The sequence below is a fragment of the Equus asinus genome, chromosome 10 (assembly GCF_041296235.1).
Source record: "Equus asinus isolate D_3611 breed Donkey chromosome 10, EquAss-T2T_v2, whole genome shotgun sequence".
Classification (NCBI taxonomy): Eukaryota; Metazoa; Chordata; class Mammalia; order Perissodactyla; family Equidae; genus Equus; species Equus asinus.
Genome location: NC_091799.1, coordinates 78,912,610 through 78,938,487, shown reverse-complemented (window position 1 = coordinate 78,938,487; position 25,878 = coordinate 78,912,610). Strand labels below are relative to the sequence as shown.

At 38.1% G+C, this 25,878-nt stretch overlaps 1 protein-coding gene across 1 annotated transcript in view; it reads left to right on the top strand.

Moving 5' to 3' along the window:
* The window catches only part of WDR70 (WD repeat domain 70), a 289,585-nt gene that overhangs the window by 241,404 nt on the left and 22,303 nt on the right, over positions 1-25,878 (top strand). The window contains exons 11-14 of the mRNA XM_014831227.3: positions 2,472-2,571; positions 5,846-5,930; positions 7,385-7,523; positions 25,228-25,328. Coding sequence (XP_014686713.1) covers positions 2,472-2,571; positions 5,846-5,930; positions 7,385-7,523; positions 25,228-25,328 — 425 coding nt within the window. The remainder of the gene's footprint in view (positions 1-2,471; positions 2,572-5,845; positions 5,931-7,384; positions 7,524-25,227; positions 25,329-25,878) is intronic.

Sequence of the window (25,878 nt, the reverse complement as noted above, 5' to 3'; positions counted from 1 at the left end):
GCCAGGAGAAAGCTCTGCTTTTAAGGACTCATGTGACTACTTCAGCCCCACCTGGATAACCCAGGAGAATGATCTCCTTATTTTAAGGTCAACTAATTAGTAACCTTAATTATACCTGCAAAGTCTCTTTTGCCATGGAGAGTAACATATTATGGCTGTGACACCAGAGGGCAGAGGTCATGGAGGTCAAAATTCTGCCTCCCACAATGCAGTACCCTCTGACTGGAATACTCTTTCTTGTCCCTGTATTCTGCTCCTTCATGTGCTGACTCTTCCTTTGTCTCCTGGGTCTCTGATTTCTTTTTGTCCCTCTTTTTTAACCTATTCTCAAGTTTGGGTTAGGAACCTCTCTTCAGTACTTGCCTATTACTCTATGCTTCCCCATTGAACCACTTGTCGATTGCTATGCTTATCCATATCCTTTCAGGGGACTGTTGGTTAGCTCTTTGAGGAGAGAAGCCTTGTTTGGGAACATTTGTGTTTTCCTGCTTAACCTTATGTCTGCCATACAGTTGATACCCAGTAAAAAAAAAAGTTGAATCAATGAATTATTTATATCCATGAAAAGTAGAAACATGATAACTCTCTCTCTCTTTTTTTCTTTTGAGGAAGATCAGCCCTGAGCTAACATCTGCCAATCCTTCTCTTTTTGCTGAGGAAGACTGGCCCTGAGCTAACATCCATGCCCATCTTTCTCTACTTTATATGTGGGACGCCTACCACAGTGTGGCTTGATGAGTGGTGCTGTGTCCGCACCCGGGATCCGAACCAGCGGACCCCAGGCTGCCAAAGTGGAACGTGTGAACTTAACCACTGTGCCAGCAGGCCAGCCCCGATAACTCTCTTTAAGATGAATTTCTAAGACTGTCACCCAGAAGAAGAGAGGACAGTTTTAACTCAATATGTACAAATGACTAAAAAAAAAAGAAATGATTTGCTTTTGTGAGGTAGTGTGCTCCTCATTACTGGAAACTTTTAGCTGAAAGCTGAATGACAGAGTGTCAGGAATATTGTTGGGAGGCTAATGTACATGAACTCTACTTTATGACTCATTCTTTGTTAGGGCTGCTGCAAGACCAGTGGAGATGGAGTTGCTTGTATTCCTCTGCCTGTGGCTCCCAGGAGAGACCTACATGCCGTCATCACTAGCAATATCCCTGTCCATTCACTGCAGAATTATCCAGCCTGGTGGATCTGGAATAATTGATTCCCTAGTGCTTTGACCTGTGCTGGTTACTGAATCATAACTGAATGGCAAGATTAGTAGTAGAGTTACTTTTACAATTCATTAAGTGTGCAGAAGTGAGATTAGAAGTAAAAAGACTATTAACATACACTAGTAGAGAAGGAGTATTGTCGTTAGTGCCATCAAGTCAATTCTGACTCCTATCGACCCTGTGTGCAGCACAACAGAATCCTGCCTGGTCTTTTTGCGCCATCCTCTCACCTTCCGGCACTCTATCAAACAATGCTCCGTGGGTATTCACAGGGTTTTCATGGCCAACTTTTTCAGAAGTGTGTGGCTAAGTCTTTCTTCCTAGTCTAGCTAGTCTGGAAGCCCTGCTGAAACCTGTCCACCATTGGTTACCTTCTGGTATTTGAAATACTGGTGGCAGAGCTTGCAGCATCACAGCAACATGTAGCCACCACAGTATGATAACCATCAGACAGCTGGTGTGGTTCCCTGACTGCAGAGCATTCACTAGACCACCAGAGCTGAGAGAAGGACTGTAGTGTAGTGTTTAAGAGCAGGGTTTTTGGTTCAAACTCCAGCTCTACCACTTACTAGCTGTGTGACTTTGAACAAGGTACTTAAGTCTGTGTGCTTCAGTTTCCTAATCTGTGAAATGGAGATGCTAATAGTAGAACCTAACTTGTAGAGTGATTGTGAGAATTAAATAGGCAAGATAGTAAAGGATGTAGTGCCGAGGATATAATAAGCATTGTGTAAGGGTTAGCTATCATCATCATCATCATCATCATCATCATCATCATCATCATCAACAACAACAACAACATTATCCTACAGGCACATTAAAGATGTTTCAAGACCTACAACATGTACACAGTGTCTGGCATATACTTGGAATACAGTGATATTTTTGAGTTAATAAATAATATGTTCATTTGTAATTTTTATTTATATTTACTCCTTAACTATAGGAAATGGTTCCAGTAACTTTATAATTAAAGTTACTGTGTTGCTCAGAGCTTGCTAGGGCCAGGCTGAAAAATATCTCCTGCTAAGACTTACCTTATCTCTTCTTTTCTCTTATTAAAGTAAATGGATGTTTTAAAAAGCCTTTTGAATTTTTTTTTCCAGGATAAAGAAAACATAATCACGTGAAATTAATATTTTACATATAGATGTATATAATTTTCTGGATGATAAATTGAAATATTCTTGCTACAGAAATGTTTTCATGTGAATTCAGATGAGATGTTAACACTTTGCTTGTTTTCGCAAACAGGTTCATCCTAAATTCCACTATAAACAGGCTCATGACCCAGGCACAGACACTTCTTGCGTTGCTTTCTCCTATGATGGTAATGTCCTTGCCTCTCGTGGAGGTAGGTTGAAAGCTTTCTTTTTGATGTGTTTTTATATTTAAAATGATCATAATTCATGCTAACAGATGTCACACTGGTATCCTAGCACTTAGTAAAGCTAGCTGTGCTTTTATTAACGTGCCTTTGCCAATCTGATTTTTTTCATTAGAATCCATTTCCAACTTGGCAATATTGTTTTATTAAAAGGGATCAAGCTGGGGTCAGCCCTGTGGCTGAGTGGTTAAGTTTGTGCACTCTGCTTCAGCAGCCCAGGGTTCACCGGTTTGGATCCTGGGCGCAGACCTAGCATTGCACATCAAGCCAGGGTGTGGCAGCATGCCACCTAGAGGAACTAGGATGACCTACAACTAGGATATACAACTATATACTGGGGCTTTAGGGAGAGGAAAAGAAAAAGAAAAGAGGAAGATTGGTAACAGATGTTAGCTCAGGGTCAATCTTCTCACCAAAAAAAAAAAAAGGGGGGGAATCAAGTACAGTTTAGAAAATGTATACTTTTTTGCCTAAGTTTTTATTTTCGCTTCAAATCCCATCAAAGTTTGAAGCCTCCAAGGATGACCTTTGCGTATACTTTATAGAATTTTATAGACGATGTTCTACATTCTTTCTATACCATTTTATAATTCTAGGTCTGGTATTTCAAAATCTTCTATTTGCTGACCATTGATTTTTTCCGTTCAAACACCAACTGAATTCAGTTAAAGGAGGTTGTATACCCAGATGTTATTTTCTAATAGCTACATATAGATCATGTTGTAAGTTTACTTATCCACACACATGTAGTTGAATATAGGTTGTTTCTGATTTTTTGCTAAATCTTTCTCACATGGATAAGCTGTGCATTGATAGGAGGAGATAAGAGAATAGTGAGGGCAGCTTATGAGCAAAGCATTATGGGGAAGTGTGGGACACGACTGAAGATCTTCCATGAGCCCACTTGTGGGGAGAGAAAAGTAGGAAAAGTCAGTAGATTGGAGCCATGTTACAGATGGCCTTAAATATCACATAAAGGATGTAGTCTTTATTTTGCAGGCCAAATTAATTTAGCAACAGTACATTTAGTCGTTCATTCACTCATTCAACTTCTATATATTGAGCAGCTGCTCTAAGCTGACATTATGCTAGGTGCTGGGTATAGGCTGTGAACATCATAGACAGGGTTCCTTTCCTGAAAGAATTTACAACCTGATGTAGAGGGGAGTGGAAGTGAGGAGGAGATGAAGAGACTTGGCACAGCTTTCCCCTCAGTTTAACCAGTCCATGTCCTTTTACCCTCGGGAGCTCCATTCAGATTCTCTTTCCTTCAAGGAACCTTATCTATTATATCTAAACTACCCTCACTTACATAATTTTTTAAAAACCAAAGCAAATGTACATGTATTTTCTATTTATGGTATACATGACAAAGGTGGATATGTATAAAATATGTATTTTGGTCCATCAGTTCTAAGCTGCTACTTGCATCCTGAGATGACTCTTAATTAAGACTATATATACTCTACTTACAAACGGTGGTTCTTACCCCAGAAGTGTATCTGAATCCCCTAGGAAGGTTTTTCAAATGATAAGTGCTCCACTTAGAAATTATCACATTCAGGGCTGGCCCAGTGGCTGAGTGGTTAAGTTCACTCACTCTGCTTCAGCGGCCCAGGGTTTCGCTGTTTCAGATCCTGGGCATGGAGATGGCACTGCTTATCAAGCCATGCTGAGGTGGTGTCCCACATAGTACAACCGGAAGGACCTACAACTAGAATATACAACTATGCACTGGGGGCCTTTGGGGAGAAGGAGGGAAAAAAAAGATTGGCAACTGATGTTAGCTCAGGTGCCAATCTTTAAAAAAAAAAAGAAACAAAGAAATTCCCACATTCACTCTTGCATCTTCAGATTGTATACCCAAATCTCCAAGGTGGAGTGGAGAGGGAAGAGAGGGATAAGAGTTTGAAAATTCTCCCCAGAGGATTCTAAAATAGGCCAGTCCCCATCCAATTGATAATTACTGCCTTAGAAGCATAGGCCTAACTCCACTTCAGTCAAAGCCATTTTGCTGATAATTCTTACTTTCCCTTTCCATCCTCTAATAGCTATTGGGTCACATGTCATCAACACAACATGTATACCATAATCTATCATTTTCCTTCCTCAATGTATAGAATATGGCAGATGGAAGTCTGTTCAGTAGAGAGTCCCCAGGGTGTGGTAAGGTGCTCCTGCTAGCTCCAGAACTTGCCAGGTTAGCTAAACTATTTAATGCAGGTTAATGTTTTCTTATTGTTTGAGAATTGTGAAGATCTGTAATCTTTTTTTAAGACTAAAAGCAAAAAGTTGAGTCTTACAAAGTCCTTCCAATATAAGCAGGTCCCTAGTCCAGCCAGTTGTGGATTAGTGCACCTGCCAAAAGTGGGGTTTCAGAGGAAGGGTCGCTGGGGAGAGAACGGAGATTTCTAATGAACTCTCCACTCACCTCACTTGCATCTGATAGTGATTCCTGTTGGACTCAAGGGCTCGAGGCAGGTCTCAGCTGTGGACACTGGGGAGAAGGAAGAGCAAAGACATTACTTATATGAGTTTTGGCTTTCATTCTGGTCAGGAATTAGTTAGTAGCCCTGTAGAAATATTTTAAAAAATGATGCTTAAAAGAATATTAATTATACTTTAAATAGCTTGGAAACACTGTACTCCCCAGCAGAGTGAAGAATGATAGCCACAGGTAGAGTTACACTGTAGGGGAGGGAATCGCATGGCTCACCCTCATTAACGTTAATGGATAGCTTCACCTACACACTAGTGGGAAAAAGAATCTGTTGTGAATTGAACTGTTTTCGGGCCTGATGGTTGTTAAATTAATATCTTCTTTAGAAGTCAGGTTATGCTCAAATAGACCACAGGGGAACTACCATCTGCTCTAAAATCACTCTTTAGAGTAGATTCTCCAGGGTTCCTTCTAGCCTATAGATGCTACATCATTCTGGAAAGTAATTTCTAGAAGGCCAGTTCATTGTCATATATCTTTCTACTGTTCTTGCAACTACTGCTTTCAAGCTCCCCAAACGGTTAAAAAAGCAAAACATGCTTATGTACATCTCCTTCCTTCCTTCTTTCCTTCCTTCCCTCTCTCCCCCTCCTTCCCTTCCCTCCCTTTCTCCCTCTTTTCTTCCCTTTCTCCCTTTCTTCTTATAGTTGTACACTAAGTTTAGCAAACTCTAAACTTGGAACTAGTTCTTTTTGCCCAATTCACTTTCTGTATTTTTTTTCTTTCTCATTCCTCTATCAGGTGATGATTCATTAAAATTGTGGGACATCCGACAGTTTAATAAGCCACTTTTTTCAGCCTCAGGTCTTCCTACCATGTTCCCAATGTAAGTAGCATATTTTTAATATTTGATAAGTGTGAGAGAATAGAAAAGAAATTTCTTTACCTTAACATTAATTTGTATCATGTCTTTTAGATATTCTAGAAAAGGAATTTGAAGAGTGATTGAAATTGGTTTTTGAAAGATTCATTTTATTTTTCCTTTTCATTTTGCACATTCTTCAGAAAAATATTTTTTTGAAGTTGAAATGATGTATGTTCTTGCATTTGTGTGTGTTTATATATTATATTCACTCATAGGTCTTGGAGTAGTAAAAATATTTTAAGGGATTGAATTGTTCTTTTAATATTGTATAAATGACAAGGTAGGCCTACATATTTGTTGTCTTTTAAAATTTGAACCCTCATACCATCAAAGCAATTTTTCAGAGTTACTGAGCATTATTTTATTATCACTTTCTCAATTATTTTCTTATCATCATTCTAATCAATAATTGGGTAAGCCTCACTTGTTCAGACTGTCTCGCTCTGGTAGCTGAACACAGTTGTCTCCATCCTACTAAGTTGACAACTAAAGCATTTAAAGATTTTTCTGAGGCAGCTGAGGTGGGATTTGACCTCCAAGTCCTACAGTTGGTGCCTAAGCAAAATTTTCTATTTTGGTAAAAATAAAATTTCACGTCTGTGTTAAATAATGCCCGACAGGGAGAGCGCATGAAGGTAATGGAAGCATCAAGTGGAGGAAGCTGAATAATAACAGAGCACTAACTCTAACGCGGTCTGTGGCCCATGGCGTTTATCTGTTCAAACAAACAGATGGACAAACAAGCATGAATTCATAGCTGATGAGAATCTTTTGAGCTGTTATGCCTGCTAACTACGTAACTTCTTTGGATCATGTCTTAGATTATTCACAATCAGGTGTGCCAGATCTCCAATAACAAGAGCTGTTGACTCATAGCCATCAATCAGGTTCTGGTGGTGCAACCTGCTCCTCATTTCATGGTGCTTGACTTGACAAAACTCAAATTATGTGAGTGATGGTGGTGGTAAAAAATAGTTCCAAAACTGGTGAAAATAATCACTACTTAGACATTAGTCATACGATGTCTATTTGTGTATAGACTCTGTCAATGTCTGTATTGAGTTTTTCCCACACTCTCTTTACATTAAAAAATATTATAATGTGTAGAAGTTAAAAAGCTGGATCAGACTGCCTAAGTTCGAATCCCAGCTGCACCACTTACTTTTGTGATCTTGGACAAGGTTTATTTAACTTCCCTCTGCCTCAGTTTCCTCATCAGTAAAATAGGAATAATAATATCTACCTCATAGGATTGTTGTGAAGATTAAGTGAATTAATATAAGTGCTTAACTTATTGTAAGCCCCGTATAAGAGTTATCTCTTATCACAATGATGTTGTTTATATTTTATTTAACTCGCTTACTGCACTGTTGTGGGGTCATAAGCTTACAATTATAAACTCTTTTTTTCTGTAGGACCGACTGCTGTTTCAGTCCAGATGATAAACTCATAGTCACTGGCACATCTGTACAAAGGGGATGTGGCAGTGGCAAACTTGTTTTCTTTGAGCGCAGGACTTTCCAAAGGGTGTACGAAATAGACATCACGGATGCGGTATGTATATTCTTTTCTCTCCAGCCTTGAGAATGAAGTGAAGTTTGCCTCGTAGCCATCTTGGTTTTTAAATAGAACATAAGCCCTGGCTGGTACAGTGCAATGGTGGCTGCTTTTTCCACCAAAACAGGAATTTTTAGTACATTGCAGACTGGCTGATCTCCCCTGTCCCCTCCCCGACCCAGTATTTCCTATGGGCCCTACGTCAGTCAGCATTAAGGCTGGGCCTGGGATGTTTCACCCATCTGCCAGCCAATTTGAGGAGAGCAGAAGCTGATCGTCGTGTAAGATACAGAAAGGAGCTTCCCACATGGTACATGTTTGTGAGGATTCGGGGGTTGTGGACAGTGAAAACTTATGCCCTCAGAAAGTGGTGAAGTGTATCATTGTTTGAAAACCTTGGAAACTTTGACAGAATTCTGCTTGTCAGAGTTGTCATTAGGGTAAGACTTCTCAGCTTCCACCGAGTTTAATTTCTGTTTAGTTATTTGAAAGTTTAAAACAATTCAGATTTAGCTTCTGTATTTAAAAAAAAAACTCTTTAGTTTGCTTTACAGATTTGTATAGGCACTAAAACACCAGCATACATGCATGCATTCATTCATTCATGTCCTGGGACTGGAACCATATTTAATGCAATAATAGTGAAGATTCCCAGAGGAAAATCTGAATTCCTTTAAAGTCTTTTAAAGTATATATTATTATTTAGATGGTAAGGCAAATCATTGTTATTTTCTGAGTATGAAACAGGCCAATTAATGTCTGTGTAAATTTTCTTTGGCTCATTGTCAGATTCTTTAGTAACATCCTATATCTTAAACAGAGCTCTTCTGTAGGTTCTCCAGTTGTTTCAGCTCTTTGTAAACAGTTGAGACATATTAGGTACTTAAATGATTCAGACAATTGAACAACTGTTTTGAAATCACGAGTAAAAAGCTGTTGTCTTTAGTGTTCTAGTATTACTGTGGAGTCTTAATTTGTAGGCCCTAAATTTGAAACCATGGTAGAGTGAGTTAGAGACAATGAACTAACAATGAGACTGATTCTAGATGAGTACTTAAATTTAAAGATTGTAATCTCATGACGTAATCTGAAATGTGCCAGCACTAATAATACTTTTTTTGGGTACATCCAGCAGCCAACTAAAACATCAGAATCAAAGAAAAATACTCTTGACTCTATCAACTTTAATCTCAAAAGAATGAAATTATTATAATTGGTTGTTCCAGATGTAAGCTGTGTTCTGTTATGGCTCTCAATGACAATACATCTCAGTATTACTCATGGTGTTGTGTTTTAAGATTGTAGTTTAAATTGAAACATAAATAATTAAGAGATGTAGAAGTATGATTGCACTTTTAAAGACATGCTGCATTTCTGTAGGGCACAGAACATGCTGTTTGCTGTGTTGCTCTGAGTTGCTTTTCTACCTAGATCTGTTTCTCCATAGCACTTACTACCACTTCATCTAATATGTATTTGTTTGTTTTTGTCTGTCTTCTTTTACCAGGAGGTAAGAAACTTTGTTTTATTCACTGCAATGTCCTCAGTGCTTAGAACAGTGCCTGGCACATAGATGGCACTTAATCAGTATTTATTGAATGAGTGAATGGTGTACTTGAGAAATGCAGATAATGCATATTGTAGACCACAGGTGTGTCTTGGGAGAATGAGGCAGGAGAGTAGTATCTAGAGAAGGAAAGGTACATTGACCTTGTATACCATAATAAGAAGGTGACTATCTTGTGGCTCTTTTTTAAAGCAAAGGGATGATACATTCAGATCTAGGTTTTAGAACAGTTAGTTTTTATTGAAATGTGAAGGCTAGGTTTACAAGATTTGGTATTCATTTGTATATGAAGACTAAGGTTTATAACTTGGGATACTGGGTCAGTGTTCCCTGAGATTAAAAAAGGAGAAGAAAAGAAAAGAAAAGAAAGCAGGTTTTGGAAGAAAGACAGTGAGTTCTGTTGAAATGTTGAAGTACCTGTAGGACCTCTGGGTAGAGATGCTTAGTAGACAGATAGATAGATGAGTTTGGTGCTTAAGAGAAAGAAGACAGTTTTGGGAGAAGCATTTATAGTTCCTAGTTGAGATGTTGGTTCTGGTTAGTTTGATTAAGGAAAGGGCACAAAGGATGGAGAAGATGAGCCCTCGAAAATCCGAGCATTTAAGGGATGAGCAAATGAAGAGAAGCAAACAAAAGAGAAGGCTCATGAAGTCAAGAGATTATACCATATATTGAATTACCTTAGAAAAGTCAGAAAACAGATTCTGAGATCCATTTTAATGGATGGATGAACAGAGAACTTCAAATAGAGACAAACCCACACACCTTAAAGTGGCCTTTTCAATCATTGATTTAGGATTTTTTGTCTTTTGTTGTGGTTAACATCAGACAGCATTGTTTTCTGTTTATGTAGTAAAATGATATGCTAAAAGGACTTTATACTGTCCCTTTGATCTATTTTCTCAAGTTGTGAGTCTTCTTGGAATGTAAGAAAATAAACAAATGCATTCTTTGGAAGGGATAAAGAGAGTGGACATTTTACTAGAAGGGCCAGAAAACACCTCTTTTATTTTATTGTGGTTTTGGCATTAAAAATCAGGATGGTCATTTCTTTGGAAATAACACACCCTGCTGTAGTAATGTACTTACTGTGTTGTTTTAATGTACATTAAAGACAACATCTCATATTCTTAGTATCAACATTTAGTGGTGTGCTTGTTTAACGAGGCACAGGCAACGGTGGCTTTAGTTCTATCCTAGATGTGTCCCCGTACTTCAGTAGAGTGTGATTGGTTATATTCTTCCCACACCCTCTTCTAAAACAAAATAATCCGCTCGATAGTTATATTCTAGAATACCCAGCTCAACATGAGCATTATTTTCAGTCAGGGGATGTTAACAATCTGTACAGTTAATTTCCTAATAACTAAAAATTGTCCTACAATCTTCACAATAAATAGCTTTTAAAAGTCTAAGAATATTTATATTTATTTTTGAAATAAACTAAAAAAAAAAAACTAGTTCTGTTTCCATTCTCTGCATTGTCATATGCTCTAAAAATTTTTCTTTATTCAGTAGAAAAACTCTCACCTCTCTTCACTAGGAGGTGACAAATATTTTTTTAACATTTACTGTATGATATTTGTAGACATTTTACAATTCTGCTGAAATTATTTTTAGATGTTTCCTTTGTAGTCCACTTGTGTTTCCTCAAGTTAAAAAAAAAACACAACACACTCATATTCCTCATTTATCATCTAATTCTTTGTGATTTGAGTAGTGTGCTTAGCCTCTTTCCTAAGATAAATTCCAGAATGTAACTTCAATCTTGAGTTTATGAACTCACTTTTGTTTTTGTGTTAGACGGGACCCTAGGCTTTTTATATGTTGTGTAAAAGGCTTCCATTACTCTCTTCTGTGCAATAAAAGCATACGGGAGAAAGAATGGGCAAAATATAATTGGAGATGATGTATCAGTTTTTAAAAAAATAATTAGAAGAAACATAGACATTTTTAAACCTTTTCAAAGTTCTAGTTATATCAGGAAATGCTCTGAAAATAACATTAAAAACTATTGTTAGCTTAATTTTTCATCAAACTATAATTTCTTGCAAAATGACTTAATAGAATTTCCTTTTTAACTAACATAAATCAAGGTACATGGTTTATGCAGTTGTACTAGCGTATTACCATTTATACTCTTTAACCCAAGCTTAGTGAAATAAAGTTGTTTTGACCTGGTATTATTTAAGATGGTGGCCTCTTCACCTCAGATGCTTTAGGCAATAATTTAAAAGAGATAGCAGGCATTCCCTTGGGTAAAGAGAAGAAAAAAAGCCAGAAATTTCACACCTGCTGCTGACTTCTCTTCTGATTTGTTTCTTGGCTTAGGTACTCTGGTGAGAGACCTCTGTGTCTTAAAACTGACTGAACAAAGTGAGGAAAAGAAAGAAAAAAACTACACCTTTATTTTTAAAATACAGCCAAAGCATCTAGCACAACTGATCTGGCATGTGGCCACTGAAGAGAAGGGAAGGGAAATTTGCTCTGATATTTTCAACTAGACTGCCGTAAGCATTTCAAAGTGGATCGAGAATCCTTGTACCGACATAAGAAATATAATAGTACAGGTCTTTTAAGGAAGGAAAGAGCTCCTTTGTAATTATCTAAAGAATATTTGATTATCTTTAGGAACACTTTTTAACCACTGAAGAGCATAGATAGCAAAGAGCAAGGATTATGTTAGATTTTTGCTTCTTTCTACCGTGACTTGTTCTCTAGAAAACTCCCTTCCTGTAGGAAATGAAATCTAAATTGTGCACATCTCATTTGTTCTTTACAAAAGAAGACTCAGAAGGTCTAGTATTAGGTGTCTTCTGTCACTTTGAAATCTTGTTACTAATTTTCATGCAGCCAGCTCTACAATCAGAGAAAGTGTATATTCTAGATCTGCCTTCCTGGAACTTTGTCAGTTGTTTTTATCTTCATCAAAGGAAAAAAGTGAAATAAAAATATTGAGTTTTCTGTTTGTTATTAACTCTGGCCTTCTCCTGAAAGATAGGGAAAACCTAAAGTTTTTCTACTAGATTGATTTATTTACTTACTATAAGCCCCTTATTATCAGGGGCATTGGTTGAAAAATATATAATTATTGTTAAAATTATGTTACAATTTATATTTTTACCAAAAGTAGGGGAAAATTTCTTATTTAAGACTGATTATAGAGATAGCCTACTATATATACTGAGGAGAAAGTGAGGTCCATATTGTGGAAAAAAAGATTTCTTTAAAAAAAAACTTTCCCTGAAAATTCCAACTATATTTCCTTCTTTATTTAATTAGGGAAGTTCTGAAGACAACTTGATTTCACATTATTTTTCCTTACCTTGTAAGATCTGATTCTTGATATATGCATTTCAGTGTGGACTATCAGATTAGCATTTTGTATTTTAATTGTATTTTTCTGGTTATAAAAGTAGTACATACTAAATCTAAAAAATTAACAATGTAGAAAAGATCATTAAGAAAGTAAATATCATATCTAATCGTATCACTCATAGATTACTCCATTGATATGGCATTTAATGTAATAAATTTTGCTGTCCAAGAAAATTGTTATATATGTTAATATATAAAATGACACGTAACATATAAAATGAAAGTATTACCACTTTCGTTTCACATAAAAAGTTTTTGTCTTCTTATTAGGAGAGAATATTGATGCTTTAAATCCAAAGAGCTTGAATAAGAAGAATAGGTGGATATAATGGGGCCGTGAAATAATAGACCCTTCGTGAAGCTTTATTTATCTTAATTTGTAAGTGTAAGGGACATGCTGACCATTCAGACTGCAATCATCGTCAATTATTTGTACACATGGAAGAGAGCAGAAAGGTCATTCAGATTATAATGGATATTCCAGAACTCCTCAGAATTGGCTTTGGAATGTATCTTTGTTGTTACGTTTGCATATAGATATAACTAATCTGGAAATTCACTTCAAACAAATTAATGAAGCTGTGCCTGTGAAAGCTTGTCTCTGAAGGAGCTGGGGAACTCATCTTTTCTTCCGTTTTGTACTGGGAATAGACTAGTGATCTGTCTTATTGATATAAAGACCCAGCACAGGCAGAATTGCACCTCTTTAAACATTTTGTAGAAATAAAGGAAACAAGTGGTGTCTTTGCCTAGTCAGGATCATACAAGAAATAGTACACAGAGGGAACCTGAGCTATCGGCAGTACAAATGCCAACTGAAAATAAACTTGAAAGAAAGACTATATTTGAGATTTATCTGCCTTCTCATATATAGTGAAACCTTCTTAATGTGAAGCACAAAGGGATGGAAAAAATTGGCTTTGAATTAACTAGCTTTCTATATCTGATTTTTATTAAAGAGCAATCAGGCAGCTGGTTTGACTAGGGAATAGCAATTGCTTTGAATTATGTATTATTTTGTATAAAGTGATAGCTTAATGAAATTATACTGTAATTCGCTTTCTTGGGAAGATTAAACAATGCAGATTCTAGGTGAATCTTGATTAACATGTTTGTATTTAATAAAGTATGTATATTTTCCCACAGCCAAGTGATAAGGCATATCAACATAGGTGTGTTGAACATTTGCTCATTGAGAACAGAAAGGCAGGGTATGTGAGCACTGGATGTTTCCTGGTCTTCCGAGATGTATGAATATTTGATAGAGAACCTGGGAGTAAGTAGAAGATGATGGGGTTTTAGTGTAAATCTGCCAATACAGTGGTTACGTGGTTCCTTCTCTAGTACTGCTTTCTCCAGGGTCAAGAGCTAACTTCCAGCAGGGCTATTAGACAATGTTTTACTGTCAAGAAGCACAATGATCAGTCAGTTCTACTTTCTGTAAGAATATTTTCTTTAATCACTGAAAAAAAGAGATGCCATTGGGCTGTCATAAAAAAACGCTACTGCATTTTTGCTGCTTTCGTGATTTGGATTACTAAACCCTGTTTTGAGATTTCCTGGAGCAAGCAGCATACATCCCAGAGTTCAGTCTAAACCATAACTGGAACTCAGCTGGAGTCCCCTACTAAGTTAGCTTCACAGTGTCCCAAGGGGCTGGCATCAGTAAGACTTGATTAAATTACTTTTTGGTTCTCATTGCCCCTAAAGGTATCATGCTGTAGATGGGTTTCAGGATTTGGAGATTACAGTTGAGTGCTCATCTGTAGGCACAATCAGGATACAAAACAGTTCCATCACCCCCAAAAACTCCTTTGTGCTATCCCTCTAGAGTCACACTCTCACCCCTTCCCCGCCGCTGCTCCTAACCCCTCGCATTATTGATCTGTTCTCCATCACTAGTGTTGCCTTTTTAAGAACGTCTTATGAAAGGACTCATACAGTATGTAACCTTTTTAGACGGACTTCTTTCAGCAGAATGCTTTAGAGATTCATCAAGGTCACTGTGTATGTCAATAGTTTGTTACATTTTATTGCTGAGTAGTATTCCACTGTATGCATATAGCACAGTTGGTTTACCTGTTAAAGGACATTTGATTGTTTCCACTTTTTGGAGAATATGGAGAGAACTGCTATAAGCCTTCATATACAGGTTTTTGTGTGAACATAAGTTTTCATTTCCCCAGGGTAAGTATCTAAGTGTGGGCTTGCTGGGTCACACGGTGAGTGTATGTTTATTTTTATAAGAAAATGCCAAGCCATTCTTCAGAGTAGCAGTACCATTTTGCGTTCCCACCAACAGTAAATGCATTTTCTACTTGCTCTACATCCTCAAATACTTTGTATTGTTAGCATTTTAAGTTTTATACATTCTAAGAGGTGTGGAGTGGTGTCTCATTGTAGTTAGAATTTCCATTTTCCTGATGGCTAATGATGTTGAATATCTTCATGTGTTCATTTCCCATTATTATAGCCTTTTTGGCGAAGAAGCTGTTCATATTTTTTGCCCGTTTTTAAATCAGGTTGTTTTCTTGCTGTTAAGTTTTGAGAGTCCTTTATGTATTCTAGGTACCAGGCTTTTGTTAGGATATGTGATTTGCAAATATTTTCTCCCAGCTTCTTGCTTGTTTTTTTCTTTTTCTTAATAGTGTCTTTTACAAAGCAAAAGATTTTAATCTTGATAAAATCTAGTTTATCAGTTTTTTCTTTTATAGAAAGTACTTTTAGTGTCACATCTAAGAACTTGACTGACTCCAGGTCACAGAGATTTTCTTCTAAAAGTTTTATGTTTTACATTTATGTCTCTTGTTCATTTTGAGCTCATTATTTATTTATTTATTTATTTTTGGTGAGGAAGATTCGCCCTGAGCCAACATCTATCGCCAATTCTCTCTCTCTCTTTTTTTTTTTGCTTGAGGAAGATTAGCGCTGAGCCAGTATCCGTGCCAGTCCTCCCCCACTTTGCACATGGGATGCCCCCACAGCATGGCTGATGAGTGGAGTAGGTCCGCGCCCAGGATCTGAACCCATGAACCCACACTGATAAAGCAGAGCACGTGGAACTCTAACCACCTAGCCATGGGGCCGGCCCCCTGAGCTCATTTTTATGTGATAGAGTGAGATATAGGTTGCAGCAGGGCCAGGACTAGGGTCAGGCTCAAGCACAAAATTTAAGAAAGTGCCAAAAAACTCTGTAATCAAGATAAGTAACATTTTAATGCAACATTATGAAAGAATCAAAATTAGTGTAAAAAATCCATGATGACTAAAATGGCAGTATTTTAAATAAAAATGGGATCAGTAACAGTGCTGTGCCAAACTGTATTCAAGCCTGAGGCAAAAGGAAAACTCAGTTGGACTGATCCTGTCTTTATTTAAAATTTTGATATTTTGTTCATCACAAATTTTTTTTGTTTTTTTTGGCTGGGGGAGGGGTACCAGAGTGGAGGAAATGGTAAACTCATTTCTAATTCAGTGAAACTTTGAATTCTGGACTAATTCCCCAGTGTGCCTACTACTCTTTACTCTTTAGAGTCCTCTAGTAGGGGCTCCGTGCCTTCTCTCCAGGTTTTATAACTGTGATCAGAAGGAGAGACCAAGTGGAATGTGTTTCCTCTCTCTCACCCAGAACCAGAAGTTGTTTTTTTTTTAATTAAATAAATTATAATGGTGATGGGAAATACATAATGAAATAGTATAAATTGCAGCTGATGTGCCTAGGAGGAAGCTTCTAAGATTGCTGCACATTTACAGGAACGTTCACTTGTAGGAAATAAAATAACATCATCGATCCCAGTATGAGTCACCTCTCTTACTGTGGTGGTATGTTCCCTTGACATAACTACGCGGCAGGCAAGGCTACTGGCTTTTTCTAAATTAGCCACCTTCTGGCATCGGGCATACCTTACTCAGTGTCTCAGTATCTTCCAGAGTCTATCTCCTTGCCTACCTGAGAACTATGGCTCAACTCTCCTATATGAAAATTAGATTTACTTCTAACAGATTTACAACCTCCCTAAAGAGTTTATTCTTGTTTATGAAAGCCTTTACCATCAGATCTTTTTTTCCTTTACTTTTAGCTTTACATTCTCATGCTCAGAGCCCACATCCTTTACTCTAGTCCTCATGGAGTTGGAGAACAGCTGGTCAACATCCTCTATTTCCTTTAAGATTATAACGTTAGTGTTCACTCTTCTCTTGTCTAAGTGAACCAAACTTAGTTGCATAGGTTTTTTTTTAACGTTTCCTTGTGGGTCATATTTTCTCAACACTTCTATTATCTTTGCTACTCTCTTCTTAGCCATTTCTAAATTCTTTAGCGACCAATTAGAGTAAGGATCTCCTCAGTGCCATGTGGGTGGTAAGGGCGTTATAGTCCTAATGCTTCACACAGTACGTGGTACATAGTAGGTGTTTGGTGAAAATATATTTGTTAATTTTGCTTACCTCTTATTATATTTTATTCTAGTGTGTTCTTATTGGAACTTACTGTAATGGCCTGTTCCCTACCGCCTTCTTTTGTTTTTATTTTTTGTTAATAGTTTTGTCTAGTTAATTTGGAATTTCAGACCATAAATATGTTTTCTTTTAGATTTGATGAAAGAAGTACACATTTTATTTTGTCTGCTTCTTTAAAACTTCAGATGATCTTTTTCAGACTTACTAAAAATAGCTGTGTTTTGAGTTCACTGGAGGAAACACAAATATACTACGGATGCTTAAAATACTGGTAATTTAAAACTCTAATGAATGTAATTTGTTTTGGTTGTTATACTGTTAATGAATATGATCTGTTTCCTGGATCTATTTTGTAAGACACACTGTACTTTGAAGTAAAGATTATTTGCTGGAATTTGTCACTATGTTTTATCAGCAGTCTAATCATTATTCCTCCTTAGAATAGAAGACAAATTCTGATACACTTATCACTTCCTTTCTGTTCTCATCTCCAGTCTCTTTTAAAAGAAAAACTTTATAAATTTACTTAACCGGTAGACTCTTAATTCAGGTACAGTTGTTTAGGTTCTCCATTTCAGCATTCTTCTCTGAAATAATGTCTACTGTAGGAATCCAGATACAAAACCTATAGTGAGATGTCTTTTCCTATAATTACTGTTTGACATTGATCTCGTTTTGGGAGTTACAGTGAGATGAAGGACCCCTCGCATCCTGCTTCAGCCTTCATAAATCATTGAAGGGAGGAAAATGAGGACTAAAAGGAGGGCTTGTCCAGTTTAATAGTTTACCCATTTTTTAGAGTCATTTAACCCTCTAACAGGCTATGTTAGTAGGTATCTAGTGCTTATTGGTGTCAGCAGTTTCAAGGAAATGTTTTGTATTTACTGTTTTGCTTCCATTTCTAGTCCTTCAAAACAGTAGAAACAGTCAGTGTTTACCTTTTGATTAAGTAGAAACTTTTTTTCCCTCTCTGCACAAAAGTTTGGTGTTTATTTAATTGATATTTAAACTTATCTATATTTCCTGGTATAGCCATGATTGCCATGAATGGCAAACTGGATGAAAAATCAGCCACTAGATAATGCAACCCTGAAGAAGAAATGTACATGACTCCTCTATAAAATATCAGGACAACTTCATTTTGTAGATATTTAAAGGTATTCAAAATGACACAGTATTCTTTGTATAACGTGTAAACATATAATACAGTACCGACTAGTGCTCTGTTGTCTCACTTCAGCACCATATTACGTCCCACTGATAGAAGACCCAGGGAAAGACTTTACATCTTGTAGGATTTTCTAGGACAGTTTTTCGTCTCCCAACCTGAATTTGATGAACAATCTTTGGTAACAAGTTTTCCAGCTGTTCTATCAGAACTCTGGCCAAACTTTCACAATTATATATAGTGTGGGGAAGAAAGAGATCTATAATTAACACATATCCCAGGATAGCATTTTTTCTTTTTTGGAGTGATGGATAATGTATATCTTGTATGAGGAGAGAGGTTGTGAGACCCCCAGAGGGCTAAATAAAAGAGTATGATTTGTAAAACATCTTCACCTATACTATATTAAGATAAATAGTGCTTTATGTATCCTGTATAGTTCATCTTTGAAGGTTCAGCTTTTCCTGTATTTTTTTGATTTTACATACTTGATCATTTCCAAGATCTGATCATATATACTTCTTAAGTAGTAGTTAGGGATTTAATAGTTTTATTCATTTGTGCTTTGTTTATTCATATAAACCAAGGATTTGTGGTTACTATTGTTGTTATGCCCAACTCTATTGATAAATTAAGGAGGGTAAAAGGGCCTGGGTCTGTGTAGATTAGACTGAGAGAGATGGCCTTAGATAGTGCTTCCCAAGCTTTTTCACAAGCTGGTCCCCATAATAGATGATAACATGTGATATAAACAGATAAGGCTACTCTTTGCTGGAGTGACTTTCCTGAGGCTCCAGCGCCCCAGGCCCCTCTCAGGCCTAAGGAGCTCCATATCTTGGCACACTTGCCCACCAGTGGGAAGCTGTGCTAGAATTTTGGGAATGTGCCTCCAGTAAGTGCTGCTTCTAAGTGGATCACTGTGGTGTGGGGCCTCTAGGGTGTTTGCCCTGTAGGACCCACCAGCAGTGTCACTCACCCTGCGGACTCCAGCTTCCAGCCTGCTGTTTGTTTCCTGCTCCCAGACTGTCGTTAATAAGAATAATTACCAGGTTTTCTTCAATCATTATTTGTGATTTCTTTGCCTTTGTAAGTTCTTCTGAAATAGCAGGATTGGAGCAAACTAACATTTAGTGTTTTGAATTAGGTGAAGGAAATTCTATTTAATTTTCTTACCCAAGAGACCTTCCATTTTCTCTGAGAACTTTTTCTTGTGATGAAATTCTTTAGGCAAGTTTATTATCAGATACAGATGTGATTCATTTAGTGCCAAGGACAACTACCAGTTTCCAGATTTTTGCTGCTTTAGCAGTTACCTTAATTTTAGAGCATGGGCTGTAAATGAACTGATTTCAATAAATGCATTTTCCATGGGTTTGATGAGAATTAATTTGATAATTAGATGCCAGTTTTTAAAAAGCATAATCTGTGCATCTGTAGCAAATATAATGGCAGGTGTAGAGTAACACCTTTCCTTGTTTGGTTTTTCTGCAGCAACCCTTACATTTATAAAAGTGTGATGGCATTTTTTGTTTTCACCATTGGTCTTCTGTCTGGTTTATCAGAGAGAGAATTATTTGGGGCAGAGGGGGGAAGATTGAGAAGAGTTCCAGCAAAGAGTGACAGCTGTTACAAATCTGGCCCTATGGTAGAACTTCCTTGGAGCTGGAGGAGTGTGGAGGAGGCAAAAACGATAAGTGCGTGCTCGCTTAGGGAGAAGAGCAGAGATGTCTGTCTTTAATCTTTTCCATTCGCGGAATGTCTCCATGGAGATCAGGTTGGTGTTGAAGAGTCTTATTTATTGGAGACTGAGGCTTGCTCACCAGGTTTGCTTCCTGAACTTTAGAGGGGTGAGGCCAAGCCCCATGGCCCATGCATGCTGCAAAATAATCCAAGTTTGGGAAAAGCAAAGCTTTGGGAGGACAGGACAAATAGCCTGGAAAAGTTTAAAGAATTCCCATCTTACTCTTCTACCTTCCTGACTCAGTGTTTTAATGTGAAAAGCAGTTTTTCTTTCTCTGTGAAATAAAACCTGGGCTTGTGGAAATCTGAAGAAAGTTCCTTCTCCAGTAGCTTTCCATTTTCATCTGCCTTCTTTTTATTTGTTTTGAACTCACATCTTGATCTGTGTTCTTAGCCTTGGCGATCGGCACACATGGCCATTCAAATGTGTTGGGTAGTCCTGAGGATGTCCATGACCAGGTGACAGCCTCTCTACAGTCTGCAAAACTGCCTGACAGTCTCCCTCACAGACAGGTGTAAGGCTCTTTCTTTGAAAATTCTCAAAAATACTTGTTCTCCCAAGGAATCACTGAATTAGCTTATCCATTCTTACACTATATGACAAAAACCAAACATGTAAAACCAGATGGAGTTTGGTTTACAGTGTGGGTCAGCAGCTGGGAAGGATCAGGAAATGGTGTTTCATCATAATCATGTTTAAGATATAAAATTATGAAGGATGTTGGGCTTCTTTTAGCATGTAAAGTAGAATCAGGATGTAAAGATGTTTGGATATATGCATTACAGATGCCTAAGATGTTACACAGGCATCGATTTCTTTTATGGTAACATTTATGAACTGAGTAGTAGTGGGCTTTTTCCTTTATGATTTTAGTAACACCATCTGCTTTTCGATATAAACTTGCTAAGATTTCTACTTCTGGGTTAGGTGGATTTGGAAATGATTTAAAATCTCCCACATCCCTTTCTCCCCATCTTCTAAAGTAGGACTTTGCATAATTAGTTGCATGGAGGAATCAGCATTGGAGCTGGAAATCCTCCGTGCTGATCCCAGCTCCTCTATTTACAAGTTATGTGACCTTGGGAAAGTTACCCACTCTCTGACAAGCCTCAGTTTCTTCTTGTGAAATGAGAATGAGATTACTAATTTTGTAGTATTGTTGTGAGGATTCAATTATTTTAAATAACATAAAATCCAGATACCTAATAGTTCCCTTCCCACCATGTCCTACAATGTAAATTCATTTCTCGCATTGGTTACCTCCTCCTCTCCTTATTTGCTTCCATGATTTCAGTAAAGTAAACCAAAAAGCCACAGAAATAAATTATTTGGAATTTTTTTGTGGCCTTTTCACTTTTGCTAAGGAGTAATCCCAAAATTCCTGTTTTGGAATCTTGACACTGCCATTTGCACACAGTGTTCTCTTCTTCCCCAGCCCACCCCCTCTTTTTTCTTGGGTCTCTATAGTGAAGAAGGATCTCTGTGTTGAGCATGTTAAGGTTTCGTAACTCCTCCTTGTCATCTTGCTAATTATCTCCAACCTCTGTTATCATTTCTTTGTGGCTGCTGCTGGAGCTAAGTACTTTTGGGGCAGATTTTGGTTGCTCTGCACTGCCAAATTATAATGCTAAAATGAAAGTAGGCTTTGGTTTAAAACACTAAACCTAATTTTGTGCTAAAATGGAGTTCAGCTTGGGCAGCTAGGGGAAGCCATTAGTGGGCCCACATGTTTTGGTAAGATGAAGTAGATTAGTGTAGGAATAAAACACTTTATCAATTTAATTAAGCAAACAAGTGTGTTAAAATATGCAGACTAATTTCAGAATTTAGTTCTTTGCACTACAGTGGCCTTCTGCCGTTTGAATCTCATGATATAGTATGAAGCCGTTCTCTTTGAAATCTCATGTCATGACATTGCTCTCTGGCCCTTTGATTCAGATGTGCTCTACCCTTCATTTGCTGCATCGCTCAGTAAATCTATAGGTCTGAGTATGTCAAGCCCACAGCCACAGAAGCACGTCTTCAAGAACAGAGGACGAAGGAAGTCTCGGGTGGATGGGCGATTGACTGAATGCACTCTTTCTAAGTAGTTATAGCTCATCTGTCTTCTGATAGTTCCTTGGGCTTCTAGCAGGCACGTGTCCCATTGTTGTTAAGTAAAGCCCTGTATGGATGTTTGACAAGTTAGCAGCGTGGCAGCTCTGCTTGCTCCCCAGCCTCGCCTCTGTCTCAGGGATTGTTTGGTTTGGCAGATGGCCAGCTCTCTGCTATAAGATGCATTTCCTTGACAGGACAAAGTGTGGAGCCGCATTAGCTGCAAAGTTTACAAAGGTTAGCTAAACACACACAATAAATATTAATAAACAAAAAAGGCCCACCCACCTTCGACTTTGAATTCTGTTTCTTCATTCCATGTTTTGGAATCCCTGTAGTATTTGATTAATAACCAGTCTTAGGGTAATTGAGCCTTAAGTATCCTCTGTCTAAGTCAGACTGCTCACAGAGCCCTCATTGGCTGCTTTCGTGACTCATCGCCACAGTGGATGGAGCTCTGGAATGACTGTTTAGTTCAAGGGGTCTTATTTGCCTTCTCTTTGCTTCCGTGTGAAAAGAGGAGTAAATGTGCTTCTCCTTAAGAGCTTATACTGACCAGCCGTGTGCGTGTCTAAGAGCTCTAGAGGGTAAAGGATGTGAACAGGAACAGAGGTACAGTGCCCTGAGCTTGGACTCCCTGGAAAGCAATCAGACATTGGTCTGTTGGCCTGGACGATTGCCTCTCTCTAACATTTACACCCTCAGCGTAGAGGGAGAGAGTAACAGTAACCCGCTGCCCCTGGAAACTGCCTGTTTGGCTGGGTGTCTTGGAATTTACCAGGGCTACGCTGTGGATCTTTTCCAATTCTGCACCCTGCTCACTTGAAAACATATTTGAGAACCAGTAATCTTAGATTGCTTAGCCAGACCTCTAGAGAACCAAGGAAGAGAAATAAATTTAATGCTATGTCCTTAAGATTGTCCTGGAGCCATGTGTGGGTGGCTGAGATTTCTGAAGGCCCTCGAAAGCCCCTCTCACTATCTTCTTTTGCTCACTGGTTCATGCATATCCCTCTTTTTAAGACCACATTAGGAGGGAGCTAACCTTACTGCATTTGTAGGATACTTGAGTATAATAATGATCTGGAGAAATAAAATTATTCCTCATAGATAGCAATGATTTAACTTAAAAATTGTCTCCAACTCCACTTAGCAAAGCGATCCATTTAGGCTTGGGTGAACTGTAACTTTTAGTTCATTTCTTCAGGAAACATTTATTGAGCACCAGACACTAATCTGGGCACTTGGGATACATTGCCACATAAGTCAGACCAAGATCTCTGCCTATGTGGAACATACATTTTAGTGGGGGAGGCTGACAAGAAACACAATTAACAATAAATTATATATTATGTTAAAAGGTGATACATGCTATAAAAAAAGAAAAAGCAGAGTAAGGGGAGTTGTGGGTACAATTTTAAATAGGGTGGTCTGGGTAGCAATGACATTTAAGCAGAGACTTGTAGGAGATGAGTATTGGCTTGGATGGATTTATTCTAGATAGGGTTTATGAAATATGTTTGTGACTCTTCTCATGTTTCCACATACCTGGCTGTGACCATCTGGAAATTTCCAGTGGTCTAAGCATGGTTCTCAAATTAATCTCAGTGGTGGTGCACCTGGAAGTCAGGCTGAACTTTACAGACCATAAACTATTGATATACTTAATTCCATCTTACCAACCAGGCACGGTTTTATTAGGAGAAAATGTGACTCTTTATACAGATGCATTATAAAGTACGTTCCTTGAACATATGAACAAAACAATGACAACCCCCCAAAATGTCAAACTGTATATGATTTACTATTTTCAAGTTTTTCTGTTAATATTCACTCATTATTATATATGTATTATCATCTTTTAGCACTTGCCAGCAGACGTTGGGTAGCGGGCACCACAGATTTAAGAAAAATTGTGGAAAGAAATCCTAAAATTTTGAAAACCTGCCCTTTTAGTATAATTTTTCCCCTATCAACAGGGAAAACATAGCCTCTCTGATTTGATTTTCTCAGTAGAACATCTTTAGTGGTGCATCTCTTTAGTGGTGCAGCGCCTAGGAACCACTCTTCTAGAGTCTTGTCAGACACGAATTAGAAGTCCTGAAGACTTACATTTCCTCCTTACTTCCTCAGGAATCTCAGAGAAGGATTTGTAGCCCTTTAACTTGATGCATATTTTTTGCCAGTTAGGTGGGAGCCAGAATTTCTCTCAAAAGGGACTGCAGAGATTCCCAGATATTCTATCTTAACAAAAGAGTGGGCTGGTTAGGGAGAAGAAACCAAAGAAGTTCAGCCCAAGGTAGACTGGGGAGACAGATTCCATGATTTTGATTTTACTATTAGAATGTAAATTGTCAATATCTAATTGTAGCCTTTTTCCCCTTAATCCTTGTACATTGCTTGGCACGTGATAGGTTCTTAATAAACATTAAATTAATGTTTCCCCTCGTCTCTTGTTCTGTCAGAGCGGGATCTGCAGCATTGCACATGGTGTTTCTGCCCACCAACCTCAGGTTCATCTTTTTTCTCCGTAATACTATTCGTGCTATGCCCCCGCCTCTGCCCTCTTACTGCAGACAAAAATTAGAAACAGGTTGCAGTTCTCACTGAGAAGTTGTGGTTCTTTTTGACCCCAGAGCACCACTTATTTTTCTCACCAGTAATGAATTCAAAGGATCATAACTTCCAGTGACCCTTCTCTTAAACAGCGTTTCATTCAGGTTAATGTCAAGTATTTGTATTCCGTATCTCTGTTTTACTTCTGCTGTTGTCCTGCTGGTTTATCTCATAGATAGGGACATATTATTCAGTGCCTGCAAATATGTGTTGTTCCTTAAAAAGCTTTATGAGATTTGGATCTTTGTGAAGTAAAAACAATAACCACCTGGCCTCAATCTGCTGTCCAGAGGGACATATTGTGTGTGTAAAAGCATGAAACACTGAATCCAAAGCTGCTTCAGTGGTAAGCAGAACTGTATTACGTGGGTTCAGCATTCCAAGATGCCAGCCTCGCAAGGCAATGGAGCTGGGAAAGCCTAACTTTGTGGTTTCAAAGCTGTTAGGAAGGGAGAGGAGGGATGTCAGGAAGGGAGCATCTTTTTTATTTTTACAGGATAATCACACAGATAATAGTGATGGAACGGAACTTAACCTAGGAACATGACCTTGTAGTTTAGAAGTTACAGGTAACCATCAGGATGATATTCAGTTTAGTAAATTAGCCACCAAAGTACCAGCAGGCATTTTCCATTTTTATTTGGCCTCTTTGGTTGATTACTGTGCCTTTCCTTTTCAGAGTGTTGTCCGCTGCCTGTGGCACCCAAAGCTGAACCAGATCATGGTGGGAACTGGAAACGGATTGGCTAAAGTCTATTATGACCCCAACAAGAGTCAGAGGTATTTCATACGTATTGCCTGTTTTAGATGGATGACAACAACTGGGGGGAGGACTTTTTTTTCACCCCTGCTCTTATTTATTTCCCCCTTTGATGGGGATCCACCCTTTTAGAAGCTGCAGCTGGCACAGAGTAAAGCCTCAAACTTCTAGTATTGTGCTTTAGAGAGGCTTTGGGTATTGCCCTTGATCTACACAAAATTCAAAGTGAAAGTTTCCTGGGGATTTGCAGTTCTTTAGCTGAAATGTCGAGTGCAAGGGGGTGGGGAGGGCCTGCTCACTTTGCATACCACCCTGGATGGTGGCATTAGCAGTGATGCATGTCAGGGATTAACAAGCAGGGAACTAGCCACTTACAGGAAATGGGACCGGCTAGTCCATTTTGTTCCCTTTGTGTTTGGGCTTTTATCAGGTACCAATTGCATGTTTGGCAGGGTTGTTCTCTGCCAGCAGAAGGGGACAGCACAAATACTTGCCCCTTTAACCCCATGCTCACCTCAAATGCCAGGGTTAAGCACACCAATGTGTTTCAAAGGTCCAGAACTTCACTAG